Below are 18,551 nucleotides of genomic sequence, written 5' to 3' on the forward strand. Positions count from 1 at the left end.
GGGCTTCCAATCTGAAAGCAGTTAACTATCCCTCTGTCCCCTCCACACCCACAGTTTGATTACGTAACACAGACAGTAATTGGGAATGAAATGTTAGTCCATAGAGCCTTCATCGGCCAGCAATAAATAGAGCAGAAAAGACTATCCAAAGTACTGAAGACCCCTAATCTTACATCCCTACATAGCTTCCTTGGTCATTTAGCAGGATTAGGAACCTCTCTACATATCCACTTTACCCTTTTTGTTCCAGGACACCTTTGTGGTCATGCAGAATGGTTCTAGAGATATCTTTTCTTTCCTATTTATTCCCATCCTAATGCATTTTCCTTCACACTATGTACTGTTTGGGGGTTTTCTCTCAAATCATTCACACTGTCCCTTCCACTTTCTCAGGCTGGTGCATTAACAGTTCAGTGATGTGAAAGGTAATAAAAGCTAGACTGGAAATCACAAAATAAATATGAGAGAAACATTCCACAGAGACTCTGAAACCATTTATTTTTAACCTAACAGTTCACGGAATACAGGGAAATATTGTATATCATTGATTCTAAGATGCACATTTTAAACAACTCTGAAATTGGATATGATTTACGGTAAATGCACATGATAGTTTAATTGGCAGCTTCTTTTTCTTTCTTAGGGTGGGAAAAGAAATAATGCACGTTGTCATTAATGGCATCTAAGATTCAATTAAGTACCCTTAGGTACTTTTCATGGAAAAAGTTTCTCAGGGGCAACTATGTTTCAAATGTCTCTTTCTCCTACACTGTCTAGAAGTGTTGAGTCTGGGTCAGAGAAAGTAAAATTCACTAAAAACTTGGATTAATCAATTATTATCCTTTATCTTGATAATTCTTATTCAAGGTGCTTTTCAGGGAGAACCCTCTATGGCTGATTGAGCCACCGGGCAAAGAAAGAAGAAGAAGGCCATCTTCGAGCCTAGAAATTATAAACAAAGGCCAAGTCCTGAGAATGAATTTAGGAAGAAATGAATCCATGTGTACAGATCACAAAGCTGGTCAGTGGTCAGCCTTCTCCTGAGTTAGGAAATAGTAGTAGTAATTCCTTCATTTTTCTTTACAAACTCATCCACAGCCTAGCTTTGTTCCAGTCCGGAGCTCTGTTCTACTGCAAAGTCTAACAGTTAACACACAATTAACAATCGCTCTACTTCCACCACTATCACTGCCATTTTTAAAAGGTGCTCAAGGGACAAAGAGTGTTTACAGTAGCGTACTCAGTAAGAAATGACAGTTATATAAGCTGGCTGGGGACTTCCCTGGTGGTCCCGTGGCTAAGACTCCATGTTCCCAGAGCAGAGGGGCCTGGGTTCGATCCCTGGTCAGGGAACTAGATCCCACAGGCCTCAACTAAAGATCCCACATGCCGCAACTAAAGATCACGCATGCCACAACTAAAATATCCTGCATGCCACAACTAAGACCTGACGTAGCCATAGAAAGAAAGAAAGAAATACTAAAAAAAAAAAAAAAAAAAAAAAGCTGTCTGGACTTGTCTGCTTTAAAGTAGGTCTTGATTGGCAGGAGTCCTTTCCTTTCCTCATATCTGCCCCAACGGTAAGAAATGCACAGTTCTATGAGATCCCAGCTCACCCGTTCCGCCACCCACCTCCACCCCACACTGATATTCACTTCTCCTTGGAAGGCTTTTTGCTTTTGAGTTCTTGAAAGAAAGAATAGTTCTTGTTCCTAACCCTTTTCTCTTACCCCATTTGGCTTGTCTGAAGTACACTGACCAGATGAGCTTCTATAGCTCTTCCTTTAGGCAAACAATTGTATCTATTCTTGCTAAATTGTTTTAGCTGGCAGAAATAAAGAACAGGGCTACTTCCCACAATTCCAAAATCCCCAAAGGTCTGAAAACCAAAAATTCTTTGTAACTCTTTTGGCAGCAAAACCTGAACTGACATACTATTTACAGTCCTATTTTATTCCACTTAATATGATTATCCATCCGTTTCTCTGTAGAAATGTGTTTTATTACGGAGTGCTGACCAGACCCACTTGAGGTGTTATGTAATATGACCAGTATATACCCTTTGTTAGCTTTTTGAAAAATCCAGAACTAGCCTGAGATCTGAAACATTTGGCCCCAAGGTTTCAAATAAGGGACTGTGAATGTACTGTGAGTGTCTGGTGTTAAATTCGCTTGCTGAGCAAGACAGTTCCTTTCTTTCTTTTTTTTTTAAAATTTATTTATTTAATTAATTTATTATTTTTTTGCTGCATTGGGTCTTCGTTGCCGTGCACGGGCTTTCCCTAGTTGTGGCGAGCGGGGGATACTCTTCGTTGAGGTGCATAGGCTTCTCACTGGGGTGGCTTCTCTTCTTGAGGTGCATGGGCTCTAGGACTGCAGGCTTCAGTTGTTGTGGCACAAGGGCTGGGCTCAGTAGTTGTGGCTTGCGGGCTCTAGAGCGCAGGCTCAGTAGTTGTGGCACACGGGCTTAGTTGCTCCATGGCACGTGGGATCTTCCCGGACCAGGGATCAAACCCGTGTCCCCTGCATTGGCAGGCGGATTCTTAACCACTGGGCCACCAGGGAAGTCCGACAGTTCCTTTCTGTTCAGATTCCTAACTCTGCCTGCGAGCTGAGTCTCTAGTATTGAGTACCAGATGTCCTCACATTGTAAAACCAACATAATTAAAATTCTCTACGACTGTTCTGCTCATAGTACCTCCCGAAACAGTAAGATAAGGGACAATTCCCAAATACCAGCTTTAAGAGTTCATAAATGCAAGATAACATCTTAGTTTTCCCTCCAACCCCCAAACACTGAAATGAGGCAGAGCAATGAGTTTATTGCTACTGCAAATCCCGATACCAGCATTTAGGGAACATGAAGTTCTCACCATTCACAATCTCGTGTCCAAAAAACATCTTCACTCCTGGGACACTTCGATCAGTCTCCACATTCTTCACTGTTATAGAAAACAATTCATTTGGTTGATAAAAAGTAATATTCCCTAAAACTATAAGAAAATATGTTTCACAAAAGTGCCCAAATCTGAGTTTTATAAAAATCCCTAAATTATCTTCCCCAAGGAATAAAAAGTCAATAATAAATTACAAAGCTATAACCTTGAAACAAGTAGTATAAAGAACAGAGGGAACACCAGAATGGTCCAAGATACACTAAAAGGGCAGTAGTAGTACACTGAATTTAAACTTCTTCCAAAAATATTCTAAGGCCTTTGGGGCTAAGGATTATCTACTTATTATATTTCTACTGATTTTTACTCCACCTGACTCCAGAAAAAAACAAGACATCTGACTACTTCTAGAGTCCACACCCTGTTTCATGTCACTCTACATGCTTGAGCTATTAATTGTCAGAGACAACAATCCAACTCCTGGCCCAATTATAGGCTCTTCTATGAGTAGGTAAGGGAGTTGGGAGAAGTTTATTTGTCATGTTTACAATACAGTGTCATTTTTTTCTAGATGGCAGTGCTCACAGCAGCTGTATATTTCCACATTTCTCAGCAATCCAAAACAAATGAGTTTTACCTTCACTAGTCCACTGAACATATTCTTACATAGGTCAAAGATCACCAACTGCCTATTTGTCAAATCCCCAAAAAAGTTTACAATCTTATACTTGGTTCCCCTGCATCCACTGACAATACTGTTCTCTCCTTTCTTCTTTGGCTTACAGGACACTCTTTTTTTTTTCTCTCTCTTTTTTTTTTTTTGCGCGGTACGCGGGCCTCTCACTGTTGTGGCCTCTCCCATTGCGGAGCACAGGCTCCGGATGCGCAGGCTCAGCGGCCATGGCTCACAGGCCCAGCTGCTCTGCGGCACGTGGGATCTTCGTGGACCGGGGCACGAACCCGTGTCCCCTGCGTCGGCAGGCGGACTCTCAACTACTGCCCACCAGGGAAGCCCTACAGGACACTCTTAGTGTTTATTTCTTTTCCTACTAATTATCTAAAGCCACCACACTGAGCACCCACTCCAAACCAGGCATCTTGCTAATTATTTGCCTGTGTTTGACTATCCAGTAACAAAATGAGATAGGTATTTCACTATCTCCATTATGGAGGAATTTGAGGCTCAGAAAGGTTGAATAACCTGCTCAAGGTCACACTACTAGTAAAAGACAGAGTCAGGATTCAAAACCAGGCCTCAATGATTTTAATAAGCATCTTGTAACCAGTGTTCCACTGTCTCCCTGATTTCCTCCTTCCAGTCTCCTTAGCTGTCTCTACCACCACCACTTGCCCCTTACACATTGATAATCCCTAGGGTGATATTCTTCATGCTTCTTCCTTCTCCTTGAATGATCACATCAACTTCCTAGTTGTCCTGACATACATTATTTCTCCAGTATGGATTATTTCTCTGAGCTCCACTCTCATTTTCAACTAATAGCAGACTTACTGCATTATTTTTCAAATTGATCATTATCTTCTCCCACTAACCAACAAACCTGTTCCTCTTCCCATTTCTATCAATTAATAACAGTATTATACACATAATCTGAGTTATAAATGTAGGAGGCTCTTTGACTATCTAATTCAGCAGTCCCCAACCTTTTTGGCACCAGGGACCGGTTTCGTGGAAGACAATTTTTCCATGGACTGGGGTGGGGGGATGGTTTCGGGATGATTCAAGCACATTACATTTATTGTGTACTTTATTTCTATTATTATTACATTGTAGTATATAATGAAATAATTACACAACTCACCATAATGCTAACTGGAGGTGGAGCTCAGGCAGTGCAAGTGATGGGGAGCGGCTGTAAATACAGATGAAGCTTTGCTCGCTTGCCTGCCATTCACCTCCTGCTGTGCAGCCCGGTTCCTAACAGGTCATGGACCAGTACCAGTCTGTGGTCTGGGGATTGGGGACCCCTGATCTAATTGATTACTAGTTTACTTATCTTCACTCCTAAGCATTTCTAGAATCTGTCTTCTCTACTCCATTCCTTGCCAAACCTTAGCTCTGACTCCCATCATTTCTTCTTTATTGGGTCCCTTGATTGTCTGAATAGTTCCCTGTCTATTCTCCTTGTCTCTAGTTTATTGCTACTTCAAACCTTCCTTCATGCTGCTGTCATAGTGATATCACTCCCTGCTTTGTCCAAATGGTACATAAATTAGTAAGCAGGTGTAACCGTTCCACCATCAATTCCTCCTTTGGGAAGCCTGCCCCACTGTCCTAACCCTACCATTCTCAGATCTAAATTAGCTGAAATTCTGTGTTTCCACAGCATCTTGTGCGTCCCTCTATCACACAGGGTATCACACTGCATTACACCTTTCTACTTGTCTACCTGTCTCCTTACTAGACAAAGTTTTTTGAGGACAGAGACCATGTTATTCTTATCCATATCCCTGGTACCCAGCACAGTGCCTGGGATATAAAACTCAGTAAATGATTACCAAATGAATTAATATTGCAAAAGCCTGGTATAGTCCCATCCTAGCCTACAAAAGTCTATTTTAACTCATAATATGGCTTAACAGTAACACTAATCTCTCAAATGTCATTTACACGTTTCAACTGTGAACTTGAAATTTACTGTGCCAGGAAATCAACTACTCTTAACAAGTCAATATTCTAGCTGAATAAAAACTATATATTGGGGCTTCAAGGTGAGCACATGGAGGAGACTAAGAGGGTGGCATGCCTAGAGAGGGTAGAAACTCTGAGCCCCTTCCCACATACCTTGCCCTATAAATCTCTTCCATCTGGCTGTTCCTGAATTTTATCCTTCAAAAATGAATTGGAATTGAAACTGGGAGGTGTAAAGGCTACCTTGTGACCAGGAGGATAACACATGGTCGCTGAGGTGGCAGAGCAGGAGCACAAGACACCTGATCCCTCCTGGCATCTTTCAGCCACTGCACTATTCCTCAGTAGTCTTCCTCTGGGCTTCTTTTTGCATGAGAAAAATTAACCCCTTACAGTCTTTGTGAATTTGTCTGTTGAAGCCAAAAGCAATTCTAATACAGTGGTTATTTTTAATTTCAAGGTGCATATGGAGAGAAATTAAAAGAAGTACCCAGTTAAAAAAAACTCTCTATATTGAAAATTTCCACTATCATGTCAATAAAAGTATAGAAGTGGGGACAAGCCAGCATATGCAGCCATGTTGCTCTGTTAGGGAAAACAGCATTCTAATCCTCCTCCCACCCTTTCCCTAAAATAGGAATAATGCCACTCTCCCAGTTGCTAAGCGAGCGCAGAACCATCACCCAAACTGAGTTATTAGTCTCCTAAAAGGCAGGAGATTATGAGAAATAAAATGAGACCTTTCTTCAGGACAACAATCTTGTTAGGGTCCACATGCTGGAGCACTCCCTCAAAGATGCCACAAACCAATGTGAGTTTCACTCTTCTCCACAAAATCTGATTGAGGAAATGGTAGTCACTGGTGGGATCCATGCTATTTGATTCCAGAAGGAGTCTTCAAATAATCTTCTTTAAGTATCCAAACCCTTGAAAATAAAAGAGATCTATGATTTTTTAAATATTTTGGGGAAAATGGGGTTATTATTTTTCCTTTCCCCATACCTGGGATAAGAAAAATTAAAATATTAGAGAAATTCAATTCTGTTCATCTTTTTAGAATGATAATGAGAAAAATATCACTGCAAGCACTCTAATTTATACATGGGAAACTCTAATTTATACATGGGAAACTAAAAAGTTATGACTTCAGGCAAGGGCTTCCCTGGTGGCGCAGTGGTTGAGAATCTGCCTACCAATGCAGGGGACACGGGTTCGAGCCCTGGTCTGGAAAGATCCCACATGCCGCGGAGCAACTGGGCCCGTGAGCCACAACTACTGAGCCTGCGCGTCTGGAGCCTGTGCTCCGCAACAAGAGAGGCCACGACAGTGAGAGGCCTGCGCACCACGATGAAGAGTGGACCCCGCATGCCACAACCAGAGAAAGCCCTCACACAGAAACGAAGATCCAACACAGCAAAAATAAATTAATTAATAAACTCCTACCCCCAAATCTTCTTAAAAAAAAAAAGACTTCAGGCAAGGTGGGTTTGACGTCTTTGTCTATAAAATGGCCTAATGTCACTTTTCCTTCCTTAGCTAAATGGAATAAGAAGAACATTTAGAGGCTTTTTAATAGCACATGCATACATCATTTTAACAGCAACCAAAAAAACTAAAAGAACAAATGAAAAAAAATGATATTGGCCAACACCTGCCAACACATTGCAATAAACTGTTTACCCAGAAACGTCTGGGATCTAACCTCTTCTAGATGAAGCCTCTTCTAGGTTAATTACATTTCCAGAGTTTCACACTGTAACCAACCAAAGAATAAGTGACTTAGAACTATCACAATTTACGCATTACCAATCCAGCTGCCATGTCACTGCGAGGGCCATTCCACCCCACCCTGGCCACAGCTCAGGGACTGGGCTGCTGTAATGTCACCAGTCATGTGCAGCCTGACAGATTAACTGACACATGCCACACACTGGTTTTGTAAAATTCAACTGTTTTTGTAAAAATGATGCATGCTTATAAAAAGGATAACAATGCAGAAATGTACAAAGAAAAAACTTTATCTTGCAGAAATAGCTATCATTCATAGTAGACACTCATAATCCTCAGTGTAATACTGTAAATTAAAAGATTAAAAAAAAGATGAATTCTTTTCTCTAAGTATCTTTTAGAACAATCCTGTTATTCGGATGTCTTTGTATTTAGAACCTCAGCTAAGTGTTCCTCCACAGTGGTTAAATTTAAAAGTGGCTTGCCTTTGCCCCACTTGGAATAGTCAACCAGTGAATTTTGCAATTTAGTTTAACTATAAAACACTGACTAAATAACTAAGGCCCAATTTGACTAGGAAGAGGTGAGACGTTACATAGCATTTTTAACCAGATAAATAACTTACACTTTAATATTTTAAGGTCTAGCAAGTGCTTTCACAATTATTATTTGTTGCCTACAACAACTACCTAATTTACAGATGTAGAAACTGAGGCTTAAAGATTTAAGACACCTGCCCAAAGTTACACAGCTAGAAGGTAATGGAACCTGAACTAAAACCAGGTCCTTAGTGGAGGATGTTTGCAGTCTAGTGCAAGACAAAGTGTTATGCATCCAGAAAGAACAGAAAACAAGTCACCAGAGTGCCTGGAAAAATCATTCTTCTTTGTTCAAGTCAATCCAACTGGTAAAAGGGGAATTTTTACAGAAATAAAAGAAAACATAAAACTGGAAAAAACAGCCCTTAATAGAGGTAAAAATTAATTTATATTTTTAAAAGATACATAAGAAATAAGCTTGTGAAATGCCTGGATAATAAAGAAATTTAAGAAATGTTAAAGTAAATCAGAAAAACATTAACACAAAGCAAAGCGCCGACTGAGGATGGTTGCAAAAGGTTAAGATTCAAGATTAGGGGCTTCCCTGGTGGCGCAGTGGTTGAGAGTCCGCCTGCCGATTGCAGGGGACACAGGTTCGTGCCCCGGTCCGGGAAGATCCCACATGCCGCAGGAGCGGCTGAGCCCGTCAGCCATGGCCGCTGAGCCTGGGCGTCCGGACCCTGTGCTCCGCAACGGGAGAGGCCACAGCAGTGAGAGGCCCGCGTACCGCAGAAAAAAAAAAAAAAAAAAAAAAGATTCAAGATTAGGAAGGAGCGAGTAAGGTCAGGACCTAGAGATGGGCTTCAAGACAGACTCAGAAAATGGACATTCACCTCGGTGACATCACAGGTTTTTCTACCATACTTACGCTCTCAGAATAAAAAGAAGGTCCTGTGGCCTAGACGGGCATATCCAACATGTCACACTCTGCTTATTCAGGCAGACATCATTAGGTCAGACAAAAGTAAGTCTATCGTGAAAACAATTCAGTAAGACTAGAACCTCAGTATCCTTGCTAAGCCGTTAAAGCCTTAGGTAAAGCTTAAAACTAGTAACCTAAATTGACTTGACCATTTCGCTAATACAGGGTTCTAGTGCTTAAGTACTAAGTGATAGCGGTCAGAATTTGGTTCTTCCATAACTCAAACCAGTTCTGTACAAAGTAACACTCGAGGGGTGGGTAAGGGGTGTAAAGGCACTGAAGCCACAGGAAAAGAACTGGTTCATCTTAAAGGGTGTACTAATTTAACGGGTGGCTTTAAATGTTTTCAAGAAAACAAACAAAAATATGCCACAGGAACAAAATGCAAATTTCCTCGTTTTTAAGGCAAAATAAGAAACTTCAAATAAACGGTGGGCCATACGCTAGAAATTCTCTCCTCCGCCGTTGGGTTTGTTTTTCTTTTTCCTCCGACGAAAGTTTGGGAAATCTTGTCTCTATTTCAGCCAAATGGTGAGTTACTCGAGCTTCAGTCTTGAAGTGAAAAAAGAGGGACTGCTGTTAAGGAAAAACTCTCGGGGAGTTCCAAGCCCGCGGCGGCGGTTATCAAAGGACAGTCCCGAAAACTAAAGTACGTAGCGCCGGGAACCCACTCTACAGGTCGGACGCCAGCCGGCCTGAACCAGAGGTCCCGTCTGTTTCCCGAGGAGCCAATCGGCGCGCGGTCCCGAGGCTGGCTCTCGAGCGCCCCTTGCGGCCGAGAGGAGAGAGGGCCCCCAGGAAGAATCAGGAGGTGCAACTCCCAGCATGCAGTTCCCGGGAGACACACCCTAGCGTTCACTCAAGCGACGTTTTGTCTGTTTTTATTGTTTCTCTCCGCAATCCATGCCAACCGTAGGGTGGAATTTCTAGTGTAAGAGTTCTGTGAGAAACAGGTTGGCTACACCGCCTGCCACACGTTATTGTGTTGTAAAACAGTGGGTCAATGGCGTTGCCCTTTTAATTGCGGGCGCTAGGGTCAGAATTGCCCCTTTAAGGCCGGTGGCATCATGTTTCCGGGGGCGTGGCCCGTCTTTAGTTAGACCCGGCCCGGCGCTGGGCTGATTCATTCGCGGGCTGGAGCTAGGAGCGTCGACGTCGGCTCCGGCGCTGAGCTCAGCCTCATTCCCAATTGGCTGGGCCTCCGGGCCGCCCTCCCCCGCGCGCCACCCCTGGGTTCCCTTCCCAGTCCACAGTAGAACCACTGCCCTCTCCCTTCTTGACCCCTGGCTCTTCCTCCCATTCTTCCCTCCCTACCGCCGCCGCTGTCGTTTCTGGCGCCGCTGCTCCCGGAGGAGCTCCCGGCTCGGTGATGGGGTCCCGGGCCTCCACGTTACTGCGGGACGAAGAGCTCGAGGAGATCAAGAAGGAAACTGGCTGTGAGTTCGGGCAGGGGGTGGGAACGCGGCCGAGCGCCTCCGGTTGGCCTCAGGACCAAGGGCGACTGTCGCTGAGGTCTGGAGATGAGGTCCCGGGAGGTTGGGGGGAGTCCTGGGCAGCCTCCAGCGCTGGAGCTTCGGGGATGATGGAGGACCTGTTCTTAAGCTACAGCTACCTGGAGCAGGGCAGTGCCTCTTGTGGGGCTGTCCTTCCCACCAAAGGCGGGAGTCATGATCACCCGTAGATCACTGATCCCGCTCTTTTCTCTTCCCCCTGCTCTTGAAAGCCCCCCGAACTCTTTTCCTTTATCTTTCCTCGCATCAACCTCAAATTCAGGAACTGTGGATGGATTCTGTAGAAAACCTTCTGTCCGTTCCCGTGACGTTTCTGGGCAAGGATTTAAAACCACTGACAACTGTGGGAAATCAAACAAATTCTTGCCACAACCGGAAAAATAAATCCAGAAAGTGAGATCGTACAGTAAGGCTTTGGAAGACAGGACGGGACACCTTAAAGAATCAGGGGTCTGAATATGAGACTTCTTTCATTCTGAGCTTGTGGAGAGAAAGCACGGATACTGTGACTACCAGTTTTTTATTTACAGTGAGGATGCTTGCTGTCCTAATTTCAGATCTATTGATTTCTACTATGCTGGGATACTTCATGCAGTCGCCGTGGAAATTGGATATGCTCCAAAAACCTCAGTGTGAATTTGTACTAGGAACTGATTTTTTACAGTCCAGTCTCTTCCTCATTAACTGGAAAGGGGCAACAGAGTTTTGGGAATTCAGAAGCCCGGTAAAACACCATCATACATTTGTGTAGTCCTTGATAATGCATACATTATTTTCTCTTCTCAGTAATTCATTATGACTCTTGTATTTTACATGAGTTATGTAAACATCCGGGCTCTGAGTCTTCATGATACCTGTCTTTGATAATGAGATGACCAGTAAATAACTCAGTGGTCCATTCGCAGATAATATTGAGTGCTGGGGGAACCTCAGAATTATTCAGGCAGTGGTGGCCTGAGATAAATTAAATGCTGTCCCATGCTTTCTGACAAGTTCAACTTTCTAGAATCTTCAAGTTGGAAGGGGTGTTATCTAGACTCATCCCTTGTCAGACTGGTTTACTGCTTTCAGCATCTCCTAACTTACCGTCATTAAGCCTCTCCATAAAGACTTTAAGGGCCTCACCGCCTACCAATGTAGTCCTTTTGATGATTTTGAATGAATGACAGAAAGTAGTTAGCTGTTTATAATGTGCAGTACTTATTTGGCCACTTGACCTTATGGTCATTTTATGACTTACCCTGACTCCAAGAGTAGAAACGTAGGCAGTTTGGATTCAGCAAGCATTTTATTACATTTTGTGGTTATGACCTCTGGCCACACTTGTGAGAACATAAGAACTACTGTAGGTCTAAGGTGACACCAGAGTTAAAGCATTCATGCTTAAAATTAAAAGTCACATAATGAGGGAGTGTAAACCAGAGTGAGGGTGGGAAAAAGCTATTTTTACCTCAAGAGGAAGGGAGCAATAATCTCATTCTGGTTTTATTACATTTGACCAAATGAAAGTGGCCTCAATTGCCTTAGGACTCTGGATTATATTTTACTGTGTGACCTTGTGAGAACTGAGTACTCCTGCAGAACTATTTTCCTAGTTGCCGAAAAGTGAATCAAGCCTGAGGGAGAGTCTCAGCCACAACCAGTACAAATGTATGTATTGAGCCAGAAAGCCTAATGAAACAAGTACTTATTGAATTTTTGCAATGTCTAAATTCAGTATGATACTGGGTACTCAAAGCAGATAGTGACAAAAGATGCTCACAAACCTGTCATAGAGATAAGCCCACAGGAGTTAGGATTAGCATCAGGACATAGGGTACCTGAAATTGTGTGGCACCTCTTTCAGAACTCAGGGAAGAGTCCTTGTGAGCTGGCTTTGAGGAGGACAGGAATTGGGCCTTGATTCATGCATGAATTGATTAGATTTGGATAAATTAACCTAGGGCATTTTGGGTGGCTTCCAGGTGCTTTCTCCCCCAGTATGCTACCTGTCATTCTTCTGCTCTGGGAGTTGAGCCATCAATTTATCCAGTTAGTGCCGATCAGCAGAGTTGATTTTTAAAGCATTAATCTTAGCATGATGCAAAAGGTTTAGAAGAATAAAAACAACGGATACCTGAGGGTCGGGTAGAGAGGTGGAATTAGTCCTGTTTTCCTCTGCTTCTTGTTCTGTTAAGAGTTTGGGGAACTATCAGTCAGAAACACTTCAAGTTAAGAACAAGTATAAGACATTTCTTTACTCGCTTTGCCAGTAAGAAAATGTAGCATGATTGAGTAAAACTGACTTTATATTCAGTATGAAAGCTTTGCATTCATAAGTCTAAATTGATTAGAATTCATGTATGACTAGGTTATCCGGTATTTGAAATTTAATCTCTAAGTGTTTGGAAAAGTAATTCTAAGTAAGAATTCCTTGTAAGCCTCAACTTTGTCATCTGTAAATGGGAATAATAATAGTACCTACTTTATAGGATTCCTAGTGAGAATAAAATGAGAAAAATGTAAACTACTTAGAATAGTGTCTAGGTATGTAATGAGCACCAGGTGTTAGCTATTACCTTTTGAACCACAGAAAACAATCATCTTATTGGGAAAATACCATTAGCATATGCTAGTTGTAAAAACTTTGTCTAGAGCTATATAACTGGAGAGGTGACGGCATTTTACACTTTTCCTATTTTCAGGGGATATTGGATTAGGAATCATGTTTTCCCAATTCTAAGGAAATAAAACTTTGAAAGGAGTAGAAATCCTGTTTTTTCTAACTGTTTGAAAAACACTGTCTAAAAACACTTTGTGTTGGCGTAAAACATTTGCTATATTGTCTTAGTTCTATCACCTTCTTTCACTCGTCAACTTTTCCATAAATTAAAATCATTTCAATAAAAGTTGTCATTAAGGGACATAAAGGTCATAAGTGTCTTGGGAATTTCTGTATGCTCCACCTTTAGTTCACTTAACTGTGTGGCAATAACCTGGCTGGGAATTACTTAAAACCTTTTAAAAAAAAATAGCCACATAATCTGTGAGAAACAACTCATGCCAACTGAGTAGTAATAAATGCCGATTGATTTATTTTTAGCCTCTACCTTCTGGTGTGTGTCATGTGACATGGCAAAGATATTGAACAGGTTTGGGAAGTACGTTTTACAGGCCAGTGAGGTTTTGTTTGTTTGAAAGGGTGTAGTGATGATAGAACTAGTGTGGGTTTCTCTGTAGTTGCAACAAAGAGCACAAGACAGGCAAAGGCAATTGCTTGAGAATAATTTCCTGGGCTAGAATGTAAGTGGAAGTTCAACTTCAGGCTGCTCCTGCTCAAAATGCAGAACCCCTTCATGGCCCTCATCTGCCTTGCCATAGTGCCTGAAGGTTCTGTCACTACAGAAGACCCTGCTGCTGTCTTCCAGCTCCTATTTTTTTATTTTTGTTTGCGTCGGTCTTCTTTGCTGTGGGCATGCTTTCTCTAGTTGCAGCAAGCGGGGCTACTCTTCGTTGCGGTGCACGGGCTCCTCATTGTGGTGGCTTCTCTTGTTGCGGAGCACGGGCTCTAGGCGCGTGGGCTTCAGTAGTTGTGGCATGTAGGCTCAGTAGATGTGGCTCGTGGGCTCTAGAGTGCAGGCTCAGTAGTTGTGGCGCACGGGCTTAGTTGCTCCGCAGCATGTGGGATCTTCCCAGACCAGGGCTTGAACCTGTGTCCCCTGCATTGGCAGGCGGGTTCTTAGCCACTGCCCAGCGGGGAAGCCCTATATATATATTTTTGGTGAACCATTTTAAAGTTGCAGATATTAGAACCCTTCACCCCTTAAGCATTCTGCATGTATCTCCTGAGAATAGCGGTTTTTTTCCCTACATAACTAGAATACTATTATCACACCTAAGAAAGTTGACAATAATTCTATAAATATTATCTATCATTCAGTCCATATTTAGACATCCCCAGTTATAAGAAAGTTTTTGTTTTTGATCTCTTTTAAGTCTCTTAATCTATAGGTTTCCTGAGAGAGTAGGCCAGCTCTTGAAGTCCTCTTACCAGAGGAAATGCGAAATATTGGGGTGTGGAGTGTTCAGGAGGAATGGTTAGGGGTGCAGGCTTCAACCTCTCAATCTTTTGAGAGTTACCTTCGGTTGCACATATATACTTTACCTAGGTTATTAATCTGTTCTTCTGCGTTAAGATTTAGGATAAAGGCAAGGGCAAAATGACTTCTTTTGTTATTCCCTTTTCATTTTTACTCTTCACTTTGCTTTTCCTCCTTAGTGCTTGGCATTTCTGTGAAATGCCTTCTTTCTCTGAGCACAGTAATGATAGTCAGAACGGCTTTTAGTCAGGAAGATTAGCAGTGTCTTTTAAGTAACCTTTCAACAATAGAAACTAATTATTTGCCCATCAGTGGAGAAAAATATAGCTTCGTTCAAGATATGCCCACATTCACAGCCTTTTCTGAAAGTAATTGTCAACTCCTGAGACTTCCTTTGGGTTACCAAGAATGATGCAGGTTTCGGGCACTTGTCCTGCTAACCTAGCGCCTTCTGGTGAGAATAGTTTCCTGGAAACTTGTCCTGCCTTCCTCTGTGGCAGTTCCAATACCTTTTTGCTCCCTGAAGTTGATCTGAGGTATACACCTTGGAGTTTGCTTTATATTCTTGGTCATAGTGAGTTTAGCACCTGAATTAAAGTCTGCTTACTTGCTGCTGCTGCTGTTGCTGCTGCTTCTCCTTCTTCTCTTTCTCCTCCTTCTTCGTCTGTTCTAACGGAGCTCTTTGTAACAATATCATTATAACATTAGTTCCGATATTTAGGAGGTAGATTGAGATGTAACCATACTGAGTTGTGTTAAAAGTTGGCATTTGGTTGTACATTTCTCCCCTGATTTCCACATAGCCCAGTTTGTCCTGGAAGATAGCAGTTTTATTGTTGTTTGGATACTTATTTACACAGTTATTTTTAACATATTGGTAAATTAGGAACTCAGCCATAAACTGATCTCTTTTTCTGAAATATGGGATGTAATGTCATGCCATTACTCACTAAGGGAATTTTAAAAATCGTACTATAAGGTTTCAGTGTCCCTTTCTTTTGGATGGTGTTCTAGATTAGAAAGATGTCTGATGGCTCACTTGTTAGTTGAAGAAGTTGGAAAAGGTGACAACATTTCTTCCAACTTAAAAATTTTATAACTTGCTGTACATACTCATATATACATACATACGGAATTTCTAGAAGGATTCACAGTAAACTGGTAATAGTGTTTGACTCTGGCAATGGAGACTGAGGAATGCGGTTGTTAGGGTGACTTTTCGTTATGATCACCTTTTTTTTTTTTTTTTGGTGCGGTACGCGGGGCTCTCCCTGTTGTGGCCTCTCCCATTGCGGAGCACAGGTTCCAGACGCGCAGGCGCAGCGGCCATGGCTCACGGGCCCAGCCGCTCCGCGGCACGTGGGATCTTCCCGGACCGGGGCACAAACCCGTGTCCCCTGCATCAGCAGGCAGACTCTCAACCACTGCACCACCAGGGAAGCCCTATGATCACTTTTGTACCATTTTTACCATGTGGATAGATTGTTTTCTCAAATAAAAAAAAAAAAACTAGTATAAAAAGAACTGCAATTTGAATGTGTTCCTTGTTAAAGAAAAGTAACCTGAAATATATAATACTCAGTGGACTAAATATTATGCAGTTATTAAAAAGGACTCCAATATAGAAAAATTATGAATTAATAAATGAAAAATAAGCTATTATGTTTATGTAAAGTACACAGTGACATGTTAGATGATATATGAAGAAATGAAAGCAGTGATGTTGAGATGGTGAACGAATTTTGTTTTTTCAAAAAATCCTTTGGGAAAGTTAGTCATTCTTTAACTGACTTATTTTGTGAAAACTAAAGGGAACTTTAGTTCTAGAGCAGCCTTTGAGGCCCGAGGCCAAAGCCTAGTCAGGTTCCTGAAGAAAACGGTTGTGACTGGCAGAATCAGGAGAAAGCTGGAGATTAATTAGTACAGCAGTAAAACTGTACCTGCAGGCTCACAATGTAAGGATAATGATGATAATAGCTAACCTGGAGTGCTTACCAAGTGCCAGACCTTTGCCAAGCGCTTTCCTCTCCTGGATTCTGTTAGTTCATTACACAACCCCACTCACCCACCCCTCACTGGTATGCTGTGGTGCCGTGATTGGAATCAGAACCTGTCAACCTGACTCTCACAAGAGTGTACACCAAGCTACTGACACCTGCCTGACTAGCAGAAAGGTCCACAACTGCTTCAGTGTCTGGCCCCCTGCTGGCTCTGCCCTGGCTGGGAATGGTTCTGCCTCCTCCTCTGCTCTCTGCTCTCCTTAGAGAGCCAGTCGTACAGAACGGAGCCCAGCCTGCGCTGAAACCTGACGCTGAAGAATTCACAGCTTTGCCCAGTGTGTCTTCTCCTCCTAGCGCTGGGCCACTCACTTCCTGTTTCTCCTGCCCGTGGCCCTGTTTATTTTATCCCATTGTTCCTAAAACTGCAGGTGGATTTTTGTTTCTTGAGCTGGGGGAGGAAGACAACTACCAGGACTCCCTCAGCCACCCCTTTACCCGTGAAGGTACAGCCTAGGACAAAGTCCACACTTGCCACACGCTTTTTGGCTGTTGTCTTTTCTCCTTTGATAACTTCTTTTTTTCCTCCTACCTCCAATCTGCCACGAGACTAAACTATTTCCCAGAAATTCCTTTTTGCATTTCCAAAGTTTCATTGTCTACCTGTAGTTATTACCTCATAATTGTCAGCTTGTGCCTGAGTTAGTCCAAAATGAGGAGCAAAACAGCTTCCTTGTAGATGTCATCTGATGATAACATGACCATTTTACAAATTACCTAATTTCCTTTTTCGGAGCCCATTCCTTTACTGGGAACTCAGTGGAGGTCATGCCATCACAGAGAAGAGGCTGACCCAAGGCTGTGGTGATCTTTTACCCGAAGATCAGTCCTGAGGGAAAAGATAAAGCCACTGATGCTTGGGGTAGGAGTAAATCAGATTTTTAAAATACAATCTGTTTCACAAGACCCAATCTTTTTTTTTTTTTTTTTTGCGGTACGCAGGCCTCTCACTGTTGTGGCCTCTCCCGTTGCGGAGCACAGGCTCCGGACGCGCAGGCTCAGCAGCCATGGCTCACGGGCCCAGCTGCTCCGCTGCATGTGGGATCCTCCCGGACTGGGGCACGAACCTGTGTCCCCTGCATCAGCAGGCGGACTCTCAACCACTGTGCCACCAGGGAACTCCAGCCCCGATCTTTAATTCAACACAAGTTACCTACCCAGCTGTGCCAGCCTGAAACATCAAACTGATTAATAGAGATGCGTTTTTAATCGAAGCATGCATTTTCATAGCCTCTAAGTCAGGGTACTGAAAGGTGAAAGTTTCACAATTTCCTTTTAAACTAAATTTGGCCTTGTTTTGTTAAATCTTAACTACCTGACATTTAACACAGTCTTAATTAAGCCTAGACTTCATTCCTGAGAGTCAATTTTGTTTACTCTTGATTTAGGTTATTTTCTAACTCCTTTCATTCTTCCTGCTTTGACACTCTAGAGGTGAGTTGGAGTTGAGATTTCGGCCCACTTTACTGACTTTGAAGCGTTTAATGTTGGCCTGGGACCAGAAGAGCAGCTGGCTTCTGAAGGGCCACATTCAGGTTCAATTCGAGTAGAGGGCAACTTCTCCAACTGGGACTAATTTTGTGTTCTTTAGTTTCCCACAGTCAGATCACCCGCCTCTACAGCCGGTTCACCAGCCTGGACAAAGGAGAGAATGGGACTCTCAGGTAGGCAGTTCCGTTCTTTATTTTCTGACAACGTCTGAATAGCTGCCTTTATCCAGAGAGCAGACACAATAGGCATCTGGAATGCAGAGAACAGGGACCATTTCTTCACTCATCTTTGAGTATCATTGATCCACAGGGGACTTACATACTAAGCAGAACAATGAATTTACATTTATCACTAGGTGCTTGCTACTTTACTCCAGCTCCCCTTAGTTGGGGTGGCCATTGCTCTGGTCCTATGAATGTACCTTTGGGAATTTCGGCTCTCTCTGCTTGAGTTTTCTCACAGCTCTTTTCCAAACATGTTAGCTTTCAGGAGGCTGACCCATAGCAGTCCAAGATGGTGTAGGTTGTTTTGTCCTTTCCCCTCTCATTTCCCAACCCAACCCATATTCCTAGGGTACATCAGTTTATATGTATTAATGTTAGATAAGATGTTCGGTATTT

The 18,551-nt window shown here is 42.6% G+C and overlaps 2 protein-coding genes across 6 annotated transcripts in view; one reads left to right on the forward strand and one right to left on the reverse strand.

Annotated features, from left to right (window-relative positions):
* The window catches only part of EXD1 (exonuclease 3'-5' domain containing 1), a 38,737-nt gene extending 29,320 nt beyond the window's left edge, over positions 1–9,417 (reverse strand). For 2 of the 4 annotated variants that reach the window (XM_082842837.1, XM_082842834.1), the window contains exons 1-3: positions 8,740–8,960; positions 6,285–6,470; positions 2,874–2,942 (exon numbers count right to left, since the gene is read on the reverse strand). In XM_082842837.1, the coding sequence (XP_082698963.1) occupies positions 2,874–2,942; positions 6,285–6,417 (202 nt within the window). In that variant the 5' untranslated portion in view covers positions 6,418–6,470; positions 8,740–8,960. Of the gene's footprint in view, positions 1–2,873; positions 2,943–4,714; positions 4,870–6,284; positions 6,471–8,739; positions 8,961–9,235 lie in introns of those variants that run through there. The other 2 variants (XM_082842835.1, XM_082842836.1) reach the window with 2 other exon arrangements.
* A 521-nt stretch (positions 9,418–9,938) lies between these two features.
* The window catches only part of CHP1 (calcineurin like EF-hand protein 1), a gene marked incomplete at its 3' end in the record, with an annotated part of 36,931 nt that continues 28,318 nt past the window's right edge, over positions 9,939–18,551 (forward strand). For both annotated transcript variants that reach the window (XM_082835874.1, XM_082835873.1), the window contains exons 1-2: positions 9,939–10,229; positions 18,032–18,104. In XM_082835874.1, coding sequence (XP_082692000.1) covers positions 10,163–10,229; positions 18,032–18,104 — 140 coding nt within the window. In that variant the 5' untranslated portion in view covers positions 9,939–10,162. The remainder of the gene's footprint in view (positions 10,230–18,031; positions 18,105–18,551) is intronic.

Source organism: Leucopleurus acutus (assembly GCF_964270905.1).
Source record: "Leucopleurus acutus genome assembly, chromosome: 1".
Taxonomy (NCBI): domain Eukaryota; kingdom Metazoa; phylum Chordata; class Mammalia; order Artiodactyla; family Delphinidae; genus Leucopleurus; species Leucopleurus acutus.